Raw genomic sequence first — 19,671 nt, forward strand, 5'->3', positions numbered from 1 at the left:
AAGTAAGCACTTCACTGTAAGGTCTACTACACCTGTTGTATTCTGCGCATTTGACTAATACAATTATATTTTATTTTATTTGAGTGCTATATAAAAAAATATATAGCTTGCAACGTTTCATTTAAAAAAAAATTGCTCTCGTGTTAGAAAAGGTTGGAGACCCCTGATCTACACTGACTGAACTGGATTGAACAGGTGACATCAGTAAGGGATCATGGCTTTCACCTGGATTCTATGTCTGTGTCATGGAAAGACCAATTCCTAATGTTTTGCACACTCAGTGCATTAACAATAGCCTAGATGTAGGCTAGTTTTGCTGGGAGCCAATGAGGAGACTCGGGATCTTTCCCCCACGGGTTTCCATGGTATTTTCTTTGTTTTGGTCAAGTTCTACTGAACTCTTTACCCCATCTATTGTGCTAATGGGAAGCTAACATGACTACCATAGATTGTTGAAGTTAGTGTCATGTAAATACATCATAATGCTTAGTCTAGACATTCCGTTTTACAGTATTTAAAAAAAAAAATCCCATGTAATTTTAATGGGGAGCTAACATGGCCGCAATATAATGTTTAAGTGTCATGTAAATGCATGTAGAAACTGCATTGGCCCAACTCTCGAAATACAAGGCTCTGGTTCATATACAATCATTGCTCTGGTTACTAGTAGGCCTGTCTTTTATTTATTTTTTATTTATTTTTTAAGTTAAGTAAAAACAAAAAAAACAATGATTAAGAACAAATCAATACAGGAAGTACATGTGGGAACACGAGTATATATGAATAATATGCAATGGACAATTGGACTAGGAGGTACAATATCGCATTACACAAGGACCTTAAGGGACATACATACACTTATAATTCTAACAGCTTTTATGTTAGTAGAGTATTTAGACTAATAGGCCTGTCTTTGTCTGCAATATTTGTTGGATGGCGTCACAGGGTTTCCTCGGTAACGCGCTGTTGAATTCCACACACAGAGCTGCGTGAGTTTCAGTACGAGGGGACAGGACGACTGGACAGGGGTTGTACAGCCAGGCAAATTGACGTAGGTAACTTCTAATCAAACACTTCGTCAATTGAGAGATATACGGCTTTCAGCACCTCATGTGATTAGACAGTCGTTTTTCTTCCCAGATTGGCTGTCCAAAATATACGTCGATTAAACATTAATAGAATAAATTGCACATTGCGTGGTAACAAAAAAAAAGGAAGAGGAAATTCCAAAACTCTTAGAGGGCACTAAAACACAACCGCATCTTGGCCCTTTTTTAGTCTATCTGGATTTTATTATACAGATAGACAGAAATTTAGGTTTTGGGGGACATAGGCATTTTATATCAATTAATCACATTATTGACGCGTTCCTTTGCCAAGGCGTTGCTGACACCTGCCAGATTTAACAACGCCTGGATAGGTATTTTACTTATCAGCTAACCACATATATGCTGCTCTCAAGACAACTGGGAACTCTTAAAAACGAGTTCAAATAATGGTTTCAGTGATCTTCAGGTCAGAAAGTCGGAGCTCTAGAAAGATGCCAGAGTTTCCGATATAGAATGCCGAGGTGGATGATCTTTAAAAAAAATAGAGTTCCCAGTTGTCTTGATTACGCTGAAGTCAGAAGTCGCGATTTCCTAGTTCCCAGTTGTTTTGAATGCAGCATTAAATGACCCGAGCAGGGCTGGTCCTTTCCGTTCTTTTCGGTAAAAAATTATGTTGAAAATAGTTTTTTAAATGTTCCAGGCGTTGAAGTTAGGTTCAATTTGGGTGCTGAATGAATGGGGAAAATACTTATTTTCCGTATGCTTAAAATTCATATTTTCTAGGACGTTGACATTTTTTTTTTCAGAATATTGAAATCATTATCGGTTCTGAATGAAGGTTGAAAATACTTAATTTCTTGGATGTTGAAATCAGGCTCATTTTTGGTTCTGAATGAAAGTTGAAAATATGTAATTTATCCACGTCTATGTTTGGGCCAAATCAAGGCTGGTCTAGACCCGGCCAAATCTGAACCAAACCTAGACATGATCGGTTCAGATTTGGTCCAGGCCGGACCAAAAAACAATGTCCGTGGATGTGGAAATCAAGGCTGGTGCGGATTGCATTAAAAAAACATCCAAAACGCGTTGGTGTTGGTATGTGCTTACTGAGGTGTAGCCTACAGTGTTGTCTGAAATAAAATGTTATGAATGCCCATCTATGTGGTAAGCCTACCGTTTATAAAACACTAATAAAGACGTCAGCTTGTGCTTACTGGTGTGTAGCCTACCATGTCAGCCTGCAATGGAATTTTATAAATGCCGATCCATGTGGTAGTCCCACCATTTGTAAAACAGGCAGTGTCATTGGATTTATTTGTCCTGGTTTCTGTTATTAATCAATTTCGCAATTTAAACTCTGAATATCAGCTACCCAACTTCATCAGGAGTTATCCTGAGCCTATTTGCAATTTGTTAACACAGCGGGAAATGCAGCTTGTCAAAAAATTGACAGACCGCATAGTCCCGCCTAATGAGCAGGCCGGTCGTGGATGCGAGTAACCAGTCTTGTTCAGCACATTTCAATACATCCAGGTATATGAAGTACACTGGTAAAACACTGGGTGTTGCAGTGATGAACATTTACCAACAGATGGCATCAACGTGCCATCTTACACCCATAACGTCTTCCCTATTCACTAACACAACAAACCTAGTAATAATATCCAACATGAAATGTTTGAGCTTTTCAGATGTAAAATTAACAACAAATTATGATATTGAGTCCATTTGTCTCAGTCTCTTCACTTTTCCATTTTTTTAAATGATAGTCAAGTCTTCAGTAAAGATACTCAGTGCATTCTGTCTTTTTGTCTTCTTTGTTTATTTATTTATTATATATTTTTTACTCTGTCAACAGTCCATAGAGGAAACCTACAGACTAAGTATCTTAGATGGCTTGGACAGCTGTCCACAGCATGACAAGACTGGGGGCTTTTCCGTAAGGACTCGTGTCACCTGACACATCTAAGTGTTGATTGGTAGAGGGAGCTGCCGCCCTGTGATCCGCTGGTTCTTCACCCAGTGCCTCATGCCCCATTTGACTTGCTGGGTGTCCGTCATTTGTCATGCGACCCCTATGACTGTCGGGGTTCTGAGTAGGTGTTTGCTCAGCAACCAAGAGATGAACCCTTTTATGACGGTACAGTGATCCATTCACTTCAACCGAGTAGAAGTGTGGTGCAACTCCCCGAGTCTCCAGAGGCCTGTCCGGGCCCCTGGTATAGAACTGCTTTTAAGCGCTTAGCCAGCCTGCTCTCCCAGGCTGGTGACAAGAGAGAGCCGTCGATATATGCCATCGTCGATGCTCCCCATTTTTTTTTTATGTTGGCACGGTACTGGGCTCAAACTCACAAGGCACTGGGCTCAAACTCACAAGAATACTTGATGATGCTTAATGGAAACAGCGCATTGTTTTTAATTATTTAGTTTTAAGCCTTCACCAAACCATAGCCCTAACGTTAACCACTCAGAATTAATACCTCAACTTAACCCTTTGAGTTGTTTCTGTTTTAACCCTGGAACAACACGGAATTAACCTGCCTGGGCAGATGAGCGTTTGATCGTTGACTCGGCTGAGTAATGATCGGCTAACAGGGAAGTCTTTGCCTCTGTGCTGAAAGAGATCTAGACTTACTATCTGCCAGGGTTGCATCGGTAACTTGTGGGACATCATTGTCTCTCTCTGTTGCTCAATAGGGTGTACATTGCAGATTGTGCATATGCTGACATAGTCCTTTATTTCACTCTGCATTCCTGGCCAATACAGTGTGTCACGTGCTTGTTTGTAACAGGCCTTACCCCCAATGTGACACAGTGCACACACACCAGCATCTCAGGGCGCAGGGACCGGGGGATATCGACTCTCTGACCTTTGAATAGCACCTAATTTTGAACAATGAGCTCTTCTCTGACTGGCCAATATTCTCTGATGGCTAGAGCAGTTTCTTCCTTGCAGTCTGGCCAGCCCATCAGAATCACAGACCTCAATGTCTGGAGGTGCTCTTCCCTGTCTGTGTGCTGTCTGATTTGAATAAGGCGCTGGTCCGTAACATTGAGGTAGTCAGCCTGGTTGATGAGTTCACCATCCACTTGCTCTGTTTGTAAGCTGCACACTGCGTGTTGTTCATGCATGGAGCGTGTGTGTGTGTGTGTCTGATGCAGTAGCCCTGCTGAGCGTGTCACTCGCGTACATCCCCGGCCCTGGCTTATACACCACCTTGAGGTTGTAGTTTTGTAGGGTCAGTAGCATGTTCTGCAGTCATTGTGGGACGTTCAGGAGAGCCTTGCTGAATATAGCAATAAGGGGCTTGTTATCTGTCTCTGCTGTAATGTTGTCGCACCCGTACAGGTAGTGGTGGAAGCCTTGGCATAAAAACACAATGCTGAGGTACTCCTCTATCTGAGCGTAGGTCTGCTATGTTTTTTTTTTTTTTTTTATCCAGGTAGGCTAGTTGAGAAAAAGTTCTCATCTACAATTGCGACCTGGCCAAGACAAAGCAACGCAGTGCAACACAAACAACAACACAGAGTTACACATGGAATTGTCATGACTTCCGCCAAAGTCGGTCCCTCTCCTTGTTCGGGCGGCGTTCGGAGGTCGACGTCACCGGCCTTCTAGCCATCGCCGATCCACTTTTCATTTTCCATTTGTTTTGTCCTTGTCTTACACACCTGGTTTCAATCCCCCAATTACTTGTTCGTTATTTAACCCTCTGTTCCCCCATGGTTGTTTGTGAGTGATTGTTTGTTTGTAATACGGTCCGTTATTGTGGGCTCGATTTATTGTGTTTGTGTATATTTGAGTAAATTACGTTTATTACTAATACCTGCTGTCCTGCGCCTGACTCCTCTACACCAGCTACACACAGGCACTATTACAGGAATAAACAAACATACAGTCAATAATAAAAATAGAAAAAGTCTATATACAGTGTGTGCAAATGAGGTAGGATAAGGGAGGTAAGGCAATAAATATGCCATAGTGGCGAAATAATTACAATATAGCAATTAAACACTGGAGTGATAGATGTGCAGAAGATGAGTGTGCAAGTAGAGATACTGGGGTGCAAAGGAGCAAAATAGATATGAGATATGAGATATGAGTCTCCAGCTTCAGTGATTTTTTTCAGTTCTTTCCAGTCATTGGCAGCAGAGAACTGGAAGGAAATGTGGCCAAAGGAGGAATTGGCTTTGTGGATGACCAGTGAAATATACCTGCTGGAGCGCATGCTATGTGTGGGTGCTGCTATGGTGACCAGTGATCTGAGATAAGGCGGTGCTTTACCTAGCGAAGACTTGTAGATGACCTGTAGCCAGTGGGTTTGGCGACGAATATGAAGCGAGGGCCAGCCAACGAGAGCATACAGGTCGCAGTGGTGGGTAGTATATGGGGCTTTGGTGACAAAACGGATGGCACTGTGATAGACTGCATCCAATTTGCTGAGTAGAGAGTTGGAGGCTATTTTGTAAATGGCATCGCCAAAGTCAAGGATCGGTAGGATATTCAGTTTTACTAGTGTATGTTTGGCAGCATGAGTGAAGGAGGCTTTGTTGCGAAATAGAAAACCGATTCTAGATTTAATTGGATTGGATATGCTTAATGTGAGTCTGGAAGGAGAGTTTACAGTCTAACCAGACACCTAGGTATTTGTAGTTGTCCACATAAGTCAGAACCGTCCAGATTAGTGATGCGGGCAGGTGTGGGCAGCGATCATTTGAAGAGCATGCATTTAGTTTTACTTGCATTTAAGAGCAGTTGGAGGCCACGGAAGGAGAGTTGTATGGCATTGAAGCTCGTCTGGAGGTTAGGTAACACAGTGTCCAAAGAAGGGCCAGAAGTATACAGAATGGTGTCATCTGCGTAGAGGTGGATCAGAGAATCACCAGCAGCAAGAGCGACATCATTGATGTATACAGAGAAGAGAGTCAGCCCGAGGGTTGAACCCTGTGGCACCCCCATAGAGACTGCCAGAGGTCCGGACAACAGGCCCTCCGATTTGACACACTGATCTCTGTCTGAGAAGTAGTTGGTGAACCAGGTGAGGCAATCAATTGAGAAACCAAGGCCGATAAGAATGTGGTGATTGACAGAGTCGAAAGCCTTGGCCACGTCGATGAATACAGCTGCACAGTATTGTCTCTTATCGATGGCGGTTATGATATCGTTTCTGACCTTGAGCGTGGCTGAGGTGCACCAATTACCAGCTCGGAAACCAGATTGCATTGCGGAGAAAGTACGGTGGGATTTGAAATGGTCGGTGATCTGTTTGTTAACTTGACTTTCGAAGACTCCTCCTTAGTTGACCAGATACCTCAGAGAGCTGTGGCAGGACAGGTCAAGACCAGTGTCAGGTCCCGTGCTCTTTGCAAAAGTCTGCATGTGCCTTCATCAGCTATGCCGAGCACTCTTATCGCTGATCAGTTTGTCTCTTAAAGCACCATATTCACATGTAGCTAGCTGCCTTTTCCCTTAGCCTGGTGACAAAGCTGTAAATTGACTCCCCATCCTCCTGTTTACAACAGCCAAAAACATAACACTCGTAAATAACATTCTTTGCTGGTTTAAAGTTGTGTTCAAGAGCATCAAGAATAGCTGTTGCGTTACTTTGCTGAGCTGCTGTTAGGTTCAGGTTGTGGTTGTGTAGATGTCAGCATTCAGCGGCCATTATAGTCCTCAAAGTGGCAGACACTGCATCATCATCCTTTTCCAGAAGTCCAGTAGCTGGTGCATAGTCCTCCCATTCTCTTCTGGACGTATCCCAGTTCGTGCTCCAATCTCCGCTGAGCTTCATAATGGCGGGAGGGGAATGTTAGCAGCCATGTCTATCTGATGTTAACAACACTGAAGCTAATTGCTAACTAGCAAACTCACTGTAGTTAAGGTGAAATCCAGCAATATTTTACTCAGTTGAATTTTATGTAAACCCAAACAGTTTGCTCTGATTTGCGGTGGTCATGTTTGGATGTTAAATGACGAGACAGTGTCACTGATGCAAGTAACCAGTTGTGCAGCACATTGCAAGGGTATATGCAGTACACTGGTAGGACCCTGGTGTTGCAGTAATGAACAGTTACCAACAGATAGCATCAATCTTACACCCATAACAAATGTGACCTCCATTGGTTTATGCATAAAATACTAATATCAAAATGGCCTCATATGGGTTCAATCACTATGGAAATACAAAAAAAACAATGTGATTGTGTTGCAAAAATCTGACCCGTTGTTTATAGACATAGAATGACCTATTGGAAGCTGTAGGAGGTCATTTGAAATAAAATACACCTTCCAATGAAGGCTGAAGGATGAAAGGCCAAAATGCGCTGGTTTTATCAATAAAGAAGCGCTTTTATTAATTCCCACTGGCCTCCAATGTATTTCCTTCTTGTCTGGTTCAGTTTGCTCCTCAATTCATGCTCGTTGTTTGGAGAGCAAGGTAGTGGCAATGTTACCTTCCTTTTGCTGTGATCAAAATGTAAGAAATGTCAATGTCATGCTGTTTTTCGTCCTGTGTTGACATAGGCTTATAGAGAGTGTTTGATTGGCTTTGGAATTGATTGACAACTTAAAATGCCGCTATGCACCAGCCCGTCTCTCTAGGTTTGTTGCTGAGTCGGCAGTTGCGGTAGTGGCAGAGGTCAACAATGGCGGACATCAGTGAGCAGTGCGCACCCATCGTGGTGTACCAGGAGGACGTGAGCGAGAACCCTGTCACTGTGCGAAGCAAGAAGGAGAGCCTACAAGAGGCCTCACGCACTCCAGCCTGTATCCTCTTCACATGTCCGGGGAGCTCTAGTTTAGATCCCTGTATCGTATCGTGGACTAAACTCAGCTAATGTTAGGGAGGCAATAGCCTAGCCTATTGAAAACATGCAGTGTCCCCATTCAGTAGGCCTAAGTGAAATAGTTTACACAATCGTGGTGATGTACATTTAGTGTCCCTCACTGTCCCACACACTTCTCTCCAATTACCTCATTGTTATGTTATGATATGACTGATAAATATTGAAATAATAGAGTGTGAATTTGTGTTTGTCCTTTATGGGGGTGTGACAGCTTGTCTGGTGGGTTCAATAGGGTCCCTCAGTGCAAGGATTGCCTGTTTGCCTCCCCTCTTCAGCTCTGTGAGTGTAGGGCACACACACACACACACGCACACACGCGCACACACACGCACACACGCACGCACGCACACACACACGCACGCACGCGCATGCACGCACGCACACACACACACACACACGCGAGCACACACATACACACACACACACACACACACACACACATGCACACACACTCGCACACACACTCACACACACACACACATGCACACACACTCGCACACACACTCGCACACACACACACACACCTCATAGTATAGTTTTTGTATCATGACGTGGAAGCTGTGTTTTTCAGATGGGTTATGACTGCGGACAGACGCTACATACTCACCTAGCTGCTATCGCAGAGGGCAAAGGTATGGTCACATGGTTTCTTATGGGTTCTTGACATTTCAAACAATGCTTATGTCTTCTTATAGTTTCAAAGAATAGGAAAAGGGAAACAGAATTTTAGCAATGGTCTAATGGTTTGATACAGGGTTAAGTAATCATGTGATATCTCTCCTCCCTCCAGACAGACAAGACAAGGCGGGGTCAAAGTTCACGCGACTGTCGTCCCAGCAGGACTCGTCCACGTCGCTGCAGAATCGCCGGCACAACATGCCAGCTGAAAAGGTCAGGGCTCACACTTGACGGAGGGAGGAGGATGGTGTTGAGGAGGAGTGACGTATCGCCTGGGTAACCCAAGTGTGATCTGCCTATTATGTCAATGGTCATTTTGATCAATAATCATCCATAATCAGTGAGAGCTGTCCTCGTTGAGAACACTGAAGCTGGTTGGTCACATTGTTATCCTGTATACATAATGTAATTACTGGAATAGGTTCTTCTGACCCATTCAACTCATGTGTAAATTACATATTCAACAGACTTGTTCCTGATTGAATTAAGAGACAATGCTGCATACCAAGTTTAAACTGAGAATTCAAATGGGATTTTATGTTGGTCATTTGTGTGTGTTCAAATAGCGATGTGTGTTATCCCAGCAGGCAGAAGAAGATGCCATGGGAAATCACATTCCTTTCCCGCTGAGATGGTTTAATCTGCTTTCTCTCTCTTACCCTCAGCGTGAGGTGGGCATGCCCAAGCTGGTGGAGCTGTATCAGTACCCAGGGTTCAGAGACGACATGCCCATGCCCCTGCCACACAGCAACACCTTTTCTACCATCATTACACACGTAGTGAGGGCACAGCCACACCTCACCGACAAGGTACTAAACAGCACTGTAGTCCAGCGGATAGGTGAAATAATTGTTCCATGTTATGATACAAGTATCAACCTTGGTACACCAACACTAGATACCTTAAGGGGACATTTTATAGATTGGAGGCAGTCTGGGAAGCCTGTCAGTCAACCAGAGCGGCCATTTTAATAAAATGGCTGCCATTCGGATTTCCTGTTAGAAGAAAATAGGGTAAAATTGTTCCAAACAATATCAGAATGACTTTGTAATGTTATCTATCCACTAAATAAATCCCACAGATAATATAGACAATACTCATAATGTACTCTTAAGACCTTAATAGTGTAAATGCATTTCAGAGCAGATGTAACAAGCTACAGACAAGCCTACTTGGAATGTTTCCATTGGGTTTCTTAACCAATTTTTTAGCGGCCATACTGGAACTGACTGCCAGGATGGGTAATGGACAATCTGTTATGACAGTATAGCCACAAATACCTATTTAGACATGCCCTAGCTGTGTGTGAAATTTGGTCTCTATCACATAATCCTCAATTTCCTCATGTAGCCGCTAGACTATGGTCACAATGACCTCAATATGACCACTATTAAGGTCTTAAGAGTACATTATGATTATTGTCTATATTATCTGTGGGATTTATTTAGTGGATAGATAACATTACAAAGTCATTCTGATATTGTTTGGAATGATTTTACCCTATTTTCTTCTAACAGGAAATCCGAATGGCAGCCATTTTATTAAAATGGCCGCTCTGGTTGACTGACATGCTTCCCAGACTGCCTCCAATCTTTAAAATGTTCCTTACGGTGATGTTTTTAAGAAGTGGGCTTTTGAGGCTCTGGAGCCAGAGGAGGCCACTCATGTATAAAATGTTTCTAGTATTAGTGTAACAAGTTTGCTACTTCTCGGGTATATTTGGTTCTTATCCGCTGGACTACAAGGCATATGCTGTAGGCTTCTTCATTTGGTAGGGGGATCAGTTTTTTTCTCCATTAGTCACATTGAAGAAAGGAAACATTGGCCTGGTTCCAGATCGGTTTGGTCTTTGTAACTAACTACTATGGTTTTTGTCATGCCAAATGTGTAGTTAAACAGATCTGGGACCAGGCTAAGGAAACAGAGTATGGCTCATAAACATGAACTTCAAATATGATTTCAAACATAATCAGCAAACTATTATAATTATCTGACTAATGTTTGAAACATTCCATCTCCATCCTGTCCTGTAGCCCAGGTACAAGGCAGTGTTCCAAAGCATCCTATCTTCTTCTATGATGGAGGACTTTGTCATGGACTCCTTCTGGTGGCTGTTTCTACAGCACTTCCAGGTGAGATTGACAGAAAGTCACATTTATGCACATGTGTTTTTATTCTCTAGTGCAGTGCAGTTGTCAACAGACTTAAACCACAGGTGGTGTTACATTAATGGCTGCCATGTTTCTTCTCTCCAGCCAGACGCACGCATACAGGACAGCCTCTTTGCACGAATTGCAGAGAATTACATCCGAATCCTGACCCAGAGTCTAACATCACGCAGTGGCAAGTGGTTTCTCAGGGTAATGCCTATTTTTCTCTACTCCCGTACAGGTTGATAGATTGATCATGCACATAACATACGATATTATAAGATTCAACTGAGCACTCACAGATAAAACGTACAGTTGAAGTCAGAAGTTTACATACACCTTAGCCAAATACATTTGAACTCAGCTTTTCACAATTCATGAGATTTAATCCTAGTAAAAATTCCATGTCTTAGGTCAGTTAGGATCACCACTTTATTTTAAGAATGTGAAATGTCAGAATTATATTAGAGAGAAGGATATATTTCAGCTTTTATTTCTTTCATCACATTCACAGTGGGTCAGAAGTTTGCATACACTCAATTAGTTTTTGGTAGCATTGCCTTTACATTTTTTGGTCAAACGTTTCAGGTAGCCTTCCACAAGCTTCCCACAATAAGTTGGGTGAATTTTGGCCCATTCCTGGCCCATTCCTCCTGACAGAGCTGGTGTAACTGAGTCAGGTTTGTAGGCCTCCTTGCTGGCACTCGCTTTTTCAGTTCTGCCCACACATTTTCTATAGGATTGAGCTCAGGGCTTTGTGATGACCATTCCAATACCTTGACTTTGTTGTCCTTAAGCCATTTTGCCACAACTTTGGAAGTATGCGTGGGGTCATTGTCCATTTGGAAGAACCCCTTTGCGACCAAGCTTTAACTTCCTAACTGATGTCTTGAGATGTTGCTTCAATATTTCCACATAATTTTCCTACCTCATGAAGCCATCTATTTTGTGAAGTGCACCAGTCCCTCCTGCAGCAAAGCACCCCCACAACACGATGCTGCCACCCCCGTGCTTCACGGTTGGGATGGTGTTCTTCGGCTTGCAAGCATGCCCCTTTTTCCTCCAAACATAACAATGGTCATTATGGCCAAACAGTTCTATTTTTGTTTCATCAGACCAGAGGACATTTCTCCAAAAAGTACGATCTTTGTCCCCATGCGCAGTTGCAAACCGTAGTCCGGCTTTTTTATGGCGGTTTTGGAGCAGTGGCTTCTTCCTTACTGAGAGGCCTTTCAGGTTATGTCGATATAACATACTCGTTTTACTGTGGATATAGATACTTTTGTATCTGTTTCCTCCAGCATCTTCACAAGGTCTTTTGCTGTTGTTCTGGGATTGATTTGTACTTTTCGTACCAAAGTATATTCATCTCTAGGAGACAGAACGCATCTCCTTCCTGAGCGATATGATAGCTGCTTGGTCCCATGGTGTTTATACTTGCATGCTATTGTTTGTACAGATGAACGTGGTACTAACAGGAGTTTGGAAATTGCACCCAAGTATGAACCAGACTTGTCGAGGTCTACAACATTTTTTCTGAAGTCTTGGATGATTTCTTTTGATTTTCCCATGATATCAAGCAAAGAGGCACTGAGTTTGAAAGTAGTCCTTGAAATACATCCACAAGTGCACCTCCAATTGACTCAATTGATGTCAATTAGCCTATCAGAGGCTTCCAAAACCATGACATAATTTTCTGGAATTGTCCAAGCTGTTTAAAGGCACAGTCAACTTAGTGTATGTAAACTTCTGACCCACTGGAATTGTGATACAGTGAACTATAAGTGAAATAATCTGTCTGTAAACAATTGTTGGAAAAATGACTTGTGTTATGCACAAAGTAGATGTCCTAACCGACTTGCCAAAACTATAGTTTGTTAACAAGACATTTGTGGAGTGGTTGAAAAACTAGTTTTAATGACTCCAACCTAAGTTTATGTAAACTTCTGACTTCAACTGTATAGCTTTTACATTTATCTCACACTGAGTATAATCAAAACTATTTCCTAATCTCTTTCGTCTATAGGAGTTCCCCAGTACTCTGGCCCAGACCCTGTACTGCTGCTTCTGCTGTTGTTTCCCTCAGTCCTGCAGAACCCTCCGCAGTGACACCTTCCTCATCCCACTGTGCTTTACTGCCTACCAGTGGACAGGAGGTGACACTGCACACACTCACTGAGAAACATGCATGCACAAGTAAATCACACAATAGTCAATTAACTCTCTCTCTCTCTGTCATTTAGTACTCTATTCCCACTCAGGTATCTGTAGATTCTTTCAGTCTTTCATATTAATTCTACCTATCTACCCTCCCAGCTGACACTGTTTACCCCTCTCTCTCTCTCCCGCTCTGTCTCTCTCCCGCTCTGTCTGTCTGTCTCTCTCCCGCTCTGTCTGTCTGTCTGTCTGTCTCTCTCCCGCTCTGTCTGTTTGTCTGTCTGTCTGTCTGTCTGTCTGTCTGTCTGTCTGTCTCTCTCTCTCCCGCTCTGTCTGTCTGTCTCTCTCCCGCTCTGTCTGTCTGTCTCTCTCTCCGTCTCTGTCTATCTGTCTATCTGTCTGTCTGTCTGTCTCTCTCTCTCTCAGGTATCTGTCCTGCCCCTGATGTTTTTAAAAAGTGGGATTTTGAGGCTCTGGAGCCAGAGGAGGCCACTCATGTTCAGTTTGTTTCTGGGAACAAGAGGAATGAGAAAGAGAGTGACTCATGTCTGTCTCTCCTAGACAGTATGTTCTCCAGTGCCTATGTTGATGAGCCCTTTCATAGTAAATTGACCAGCAGTGCCACCACTCTACTGAAGAACAAACCGGTCAGTCTTTTCATTTTGTCAAACTCACGCAGGCATGTGAGCACGCACACTTAAAATGAGCACACACACACACACACACACACACACACACACACACACACACACACACACACACACACACACACACACACACACACACACACTCAATCACACACACACAAACACCCCACTGGGTGAAAGCAGGTTGAATCAAAGTTGTTTCCACGTAATTTCAACAACAAAATTGAATGACATTGAATCAACGTGGAAAACGGATTGGATTTGCAAAAAGTCTTCAACGTAAGGGAACATTTAACCTAAATCCAATGACATGGTGACATTCAATTCATGTTAGTGGACAACTCAACCAAATGGAAATCAAAACTAGACATTTAAATGACGTCTCTGCCCAGTGGGACACCAATTGATCAGACCCTATGTCCTTCTGTGTGTGTCTCAGAGCTCATTGCTGACCAGTAGTAGTCACACCACTCTGGAGAGCCAGCCATCTAAAAGCACAGTTAACACAACCAGCACTACGTCAGGCTCGGAAGGTAAACCTCTATGTCTCAATTTGGTAAGCATAAGTAGTCTAAATGTAGTCTGTGTTTAGTGGTTTCTCTGCATGGACTTGATTCAAATTCGAGATTCATGGCATAGGTCTTTGGTAGTGATATTGACTTCACCAGAACTCAATGCCAACTTGCACTTTGTGTGCTCTTCTTGTCTCCCCTGTCTCTCTGTTGTTGGCTGTGTGTGATGTTCTGGTTGTTCCAGAGAAGACCGTGGGCTCAGCGAACATCACAGGGTCAGACCTGAAAGCCCTGACTGGACAGGCCAACCAGACACATGCCAGAGAGGTCAGACTGGCACTTCACACAGTCCAGCTGTCACACTCATTCTGTCTGTCTTACTCTCCCTGCAGACATTGTTTTATTTACCCCTGATCTTTTCTTTGTTTCACTCTCTCTCGCTCTCAAACAAACACACACCTTTCTCTTTTTCTCTCATCCACTCTCCTTCATATCCCTCTCTCATTCCCACTGTTTCTCCCCCTCGCCCACAGTCCCAAGTAGCCTACCCGGACATGGCGTTTAAGCGCAGTGTGTTTAACGTGTATGGCAACAGTCCTCTGGTGCAGTACTACATGCGTGTTCTCCACATGGACCCCAAGGTGGGACAGGACGTACTGGTGGTCCGGACCGAGATCAGCAAGCTGCCTCCATATCCTCACAATGATAATAATGGCGTGTGTGTGCGTGTGTACTGTACCTATGTGGGTGTGTGTGTAAATGTGTATGTGTGTGTCCCGGCGCCAAACATGTACCCCACAGATCATTCTGTTGATAAAGTTAGAAAGTGCTCCTGTATTAGCCATTCTGCCGCCTGCATCCACATACAGGGCCTTCAGAAAGTATTCATGCCCTTGACTTATTCCACATGTGTTGTATTACAGCCTGAATTCAAAATGGATTCAATATATTTTTTCTCACCCATCTACACACAATGCCCCATAATGACAAAGTGAGAACATGTTTTTAGAAATGTTTGCAGATTTATTGAAAATTAAAGACAGAAAGATCTCATTTATATAAGTATTCACACCCTTGGGTCAATACTTAGTAAAAACACCTTTGGCACCAGTCTTTCTAAGAGCTTTCCACACCTGGATTTGCCCATTATTCTTTTAAAAATGATGCAAGCTCTTTTAAATTGGTTGTTGATCATTGCTAGACAACCATTTTCAGCTATTTGCCATAGATGTTCAAGTAGATTTAAGTCTAAACTGTATCTTGGCCACTCAGGAACATTCTTGGTAAGCAGCTCCAGTGTAGATTTGCCATTGTGTATTAGGTTATTTTCCTGCTGAAAGGTGAGTTCATCTCCCAGTGTCTGATGGAAAGCAGACTGAACCAGGTTTTCCTCTAACCTTTTGCCTGTGCTTAGCTCCATTCCATATCTTTTTTATCCTGAAAACCTCCCCAGTCCTTAACAATTACAAGCATGACCATAACATGGTGCAGCCACCACTGATTGAAAATATGGAGATTAGTACTCAGTAATGTGTTGTATTGGATTTGCCACAAAAACATAACACTTTGTTTTCAGGACAAAAAGTCAATTGCTTTGCCACATTTTCTGCAGTATTACTTTAGTGCCTTCTTGCAAACAAGATGCATGTTTTGGAATATTTGTTATTCTGTACAGGCTTCCTTTTCACTCTGTTCAATTAGGTTAGTATTGTGGAGTAACTACAATGTTGATCCATCCTCAGTTTTCTCCTATCACAGTCATTAAACTCTGTAACTGTTTTTAATTCACCATTGGTAAAATCCCTGAGTGGTTTCCTTCCTCAGTTAGAAAGGACACCTGAATCTTTGAAGTGACTGGGTGTATTGATACACCATCCAAAGTGTATTTAATAACTTCACCATGCTCAAAGGGATGTTCAATGTCTGCATTTTTTTTACCCATCACCCAATAGGTGCCTTTCTTTGTGAGCCATTGGAAAACCTCCCGGGTCTTTGTGGTTGAATGTGTTAGAACTTCACTGCTCTACTGAGGGACCTTACAGATAATTTGGTGTGGGGTACAGAGATGAGGTAGTCATTCAAAAATCATGTTAAACTGTATTATTGCAACTTATTATGTGACTTGTTAATTATTTTTTACTCTCTAACTCATTTAGACTTGCCACAAGAGTTAAATACGGATCGACAAAAATCTACATTTATTCCATTTTAAATTCAGGCTGTAACACAACAAAATGCTGAAAAAGTCAAGGGGTGTGAATACTTTCTGATGGCGCTGTACATGACATCACAGCCAGTGTTCCTTCCTTGACCCCTTGGTGATGTTACGGCTGGATCAGTGACGTACAGGGACATTCTGAGTAAGGCCCAGGAGCGTTCTGTGGCCCACCGCAGGGACCTCAGGACCATGTGGGGCCAGTACTCCAAGGACCTCTATGTTCTCAACCAGAGGAAGCTGGACGAGCGCTATGAAACCTTCAGGTACAGTTAACATTCCCAACACCACAGCTCAACACTAAAGTGTATATCTTACTGTAGTAAGACACACACTGTAAGAGACACACTGAGTGTACAAAAAATGAACACCTGCTCTTTCCATGACAGACTGACCAGGTGAATACAGGTGAAAGCTATGATCGCTTATTGATGTCACTTGTTAAATCCACCAATCAGTGTAGATGAAGGGGAGAAGAGATGTTAAACAATGATTTCTAAGCCTTGACAGAATTGAGACGTGTGCCAGTCATAGGGTGAAAGAGCAAGACAAAAGATGGAAGCGCCTTTGAAATGGGTATATTAGTAGGTACCAGGCGCAACAGTTTGTGTCTAGAACTGCAATGCTGCTGGGTTTTTAGACTCAACAGTTTCCCGTGTGTATCAAGAATTGTCCACCACCCAATGGACTTCCAGCCAACTTGACACAACTGTGGGAAGCATTGGAGTCAACATGGGCCAGCATCCCTGTGGACATCTTTCGACACCTTGTAGAGTCTATGCCCCAACACAATATTAGGAAGGGGTTCTTAATGTTTGGTATACTCAGTGTATCTCTTCTATTGAGACCTGACAAGGTCTTCTGATTGATAACTGTAGCATTATATACTACAATACCCATAATGCCCTGTGTAACATATCCAGTTTTATGTTAGTACAATTAGCATAATTGTGTCCCTCCTTGTCAATACAAAAACAATGTTGAAAATATATATTTAAAATAATGCATAAAATGCATCCCAAATGGCACCCTACCCACTAGATAGTGAACCACTCTGGTCAAAAGTAGTGCACTATGTAGGGAACAGGGAACAACCTGGCACGCAGACATGCCCACTGCTGCCTCAGCCATACAAGGTGTTGTCCTCCTGTAGGCTCAGGTTGATCATTTGAATAACCATACAGAGAGATACCATGTTGATGTAGCTTAGCCTAGACCTGCAGAGCGAGCTACAGGTGGTGTTGGAAATAAATGATGCTCCATGTAATGTCTGCTTTGGATCTGTCTATGTTGGCCTATTAATACTTGTCACCTATTTGGGGTAATGATAGCCTACTCTGCTCTCACTGTCTGATTCTAGGCCTACTCTCACACAACCAATGTTCCCTGGCCCATACAAATGCATTTTTTCTCCCCTGTGAAAATAAGTGTTTTATGTTAATTAAGCAATAAGGCACAGGGGTCTGTGGTATATGGCCAGTATACCACGGCTAATGGCTGTTCTTTGCACAACACAATGCAGAGTGCCTGGATTCAGCCCTTAGCCATGGTATATTGGCCATTTACCACAACCCCCCCAGGGTGCCTTATTGCTATTATAAACTGGTTACCAACATAATTAGATCAGTAAAAATACATGTTTTGTCATACCCGTGGCATACAGTCCGAAATACCACGGCTGTCAGCCAATCAGCATTCAGGGCTCGAACCACCCAGTTTATAATATTTTCAAGTTACCCTCTGCCCGAATGTGTCTTTGCTTTTTTTGTCTTTTCAAAAGATAATAAAGTGAACAAAAGCATGCTTGATTCTGTCCTGTATTGGTGACGCTCCTTTCTCTCTCTTTTAATCAGGAAACAGAAAAAGATCCTGTCCCAGAAGACAACTATCAAACGACTGTGCCAGCTACTGGTCCCAGAGACCATTGTAAGTTCTACATGACTGTCCTGTGAGTCCTCACTATTGTTGTATTAAAGGTGGTACTGTTGTGTTGTGCCACAAAGAGTATGGCTTAACCTGATCTATATGAATTTCAGTAATGGGCGGCAGGTCCCTCACTACTGTAGAATGAAGGTAGATAAGCTATAAAGTAGCTACAAGTACAGTAGCTGTATACCCCTTTATTGACAGTTCTGTCATTCTTATCGTAGAATGAAGAGGACACCAGGACCAGCTCTGAGGTCATACACGCCTTCGAAATGGCTGTGTCTGGGCTGGACAAAGTCACCCCTGACCCCTCAGTCTGACCCCTTAACCCCCAGGGTTTGACCACTGAACCCTGAACCTGAACCCTGACTACCCTCATATCGGAAATGCATTAAAAAAACATGCTTCACCTGTATTGGCTTTGATTATATTTGGCTCTTCGGGGTACACGCTGTCTGTGCAGGAATGCTGTAATGAACTACCACAGGCACAATGTGGCGGTATATACATGGCTACAAATACCTGTGTCTGAATGGTGTTGACTCTGAGTAATCATTAAAAAGAAAGACTGAAAGAGTGTAAAACATAAGATAGAATATGGATAGGTTGGGGTTTTGGACAGAGATCTTGGCTTGATGATAGACGATATTTAATTGACCTCCCAGACGATACCCCTCAAGGTCACCAGCATTGCTTTTGGAAACGAGAACACAGACAGCTCAGTAGATTGATTGCTGGGTGATCAATTGATGACTCATGGTAAGAAACAGGACAACAACATGAATTACTGAATAAAATATACATTTCTGATAAAGAAAACAAACTACGTTGCTTTCCTCTGATGCCAGCTCAAACAGGGGGCTGGATCAACAACACTTAGCTAACAGCGTGATCTGGCCTGTGTAATCTAGAAAGAGAGAGAGACTGACAGACCAAATGACAGACAGCCGGCCATTGGAATTCCCTGAATGTGATCTATAAACATGTTATCGTAAAATATTTATTACATGACATAAAAGGAGAAATATCACACTTCTGAGCCAAGAGACACACTAGGGTGAGTCCACAGGCCATTTAAGGAGATTTGTTTGACCACCACTGCTTCCTTTGCTTCTGCATCTTTGGCCGTATCTCGCTATTCTGAAGTGGATGTTTTAATGTGGACTTTACAGGGGCAATCTGCAGTTGCCACATACATTTTTGTCCTATAAATTAATGATATGTACCCAATGACTCATGAAGAATATAACTTATAAATGTCTCATGAACTTAGTGGCAAGAAAAAGTATGTGAACCCTTTGGAAATACCTGGATTTCGCATAAATTGATCATAAAATTTGATCTGATCTTCATCTAGGCCACAACAATAGTCCAGTCTGCTTACAGTTTTTCTCAATTGCTAAAACACTAAAACCCATTGGCTGAACAAAGTTATCAGTTGCCTGGACTCATTTAGCTAATTATGCAATCTGTTGTCAATACCTTAAACCA

At 42.6% G+C, this 19,671-nt stretch overlaps 1 protein-coding gene across 2 annotated transcripts; it reads left to right on the forward strand.

Annotated features, from left to right (window-relative positions):
* The first annotated feature begins 949 nt into the window (after positions 1–949).
* Positions 950–18,592, forward strand: LOC110508792 (protein FAM227A). Of its 2 annotated transcripts, none has more exons than XM_036966891.1 (16): positions 950–1,051; positions 7,638–7,815; positions 8,107–8,174; positions 8,467–8,527; positions 8,686–8,786; positions 9,239–9,382; positions 10,607–10,705; positions 10,829–10,933; positions 12,750–12,879; positions 13,307–13,527; positions 13,967–14,060; positions 14,284–14,366; positions 14,573–14,730; positions 16,368–16,520; positions 18,108–18,180; positions 18,405–18,592. In XM_036966891.1, the coding sequence occupies exons 2-16, from the start codon at positions 7,695–7,697 to the stop codon at positions 18,498–18,500; spliced, it is 1,707 nt and encodes a 568-aa protein (XP_036822786.1). In that variant the 5' UTR covers positions 950–1,051; positions 7,638–7,694; the 3' UTR covers positions 18,501–18,592. The 2 variants fall into 2 exon arrangements, with proteins under 2 accessions (XP_036822786.1, XP_036822787.1); XM_036966892.1 differs by having other exon boundaries at positions 977–1,055.
* Positions 18,593–19,671: the final 1,079 nt, after the last annotated feature.

Source organism: Oncorhynchus mykiss, chromosome 28, assembly GCF_013265735.2.
Source record: "Oncorhynchus mykiss isolate Arlee chromosome 28, USDA_OmykA_1.1, whole genome shotgun sequence".
Classification (NCBI taxonomy): Eukaryota; Metazoa; Chordata; class Actinopteri; order Salmoniformes; family Salmonidae; genus Oncorhynchus; species Oncorhynchus mykiss.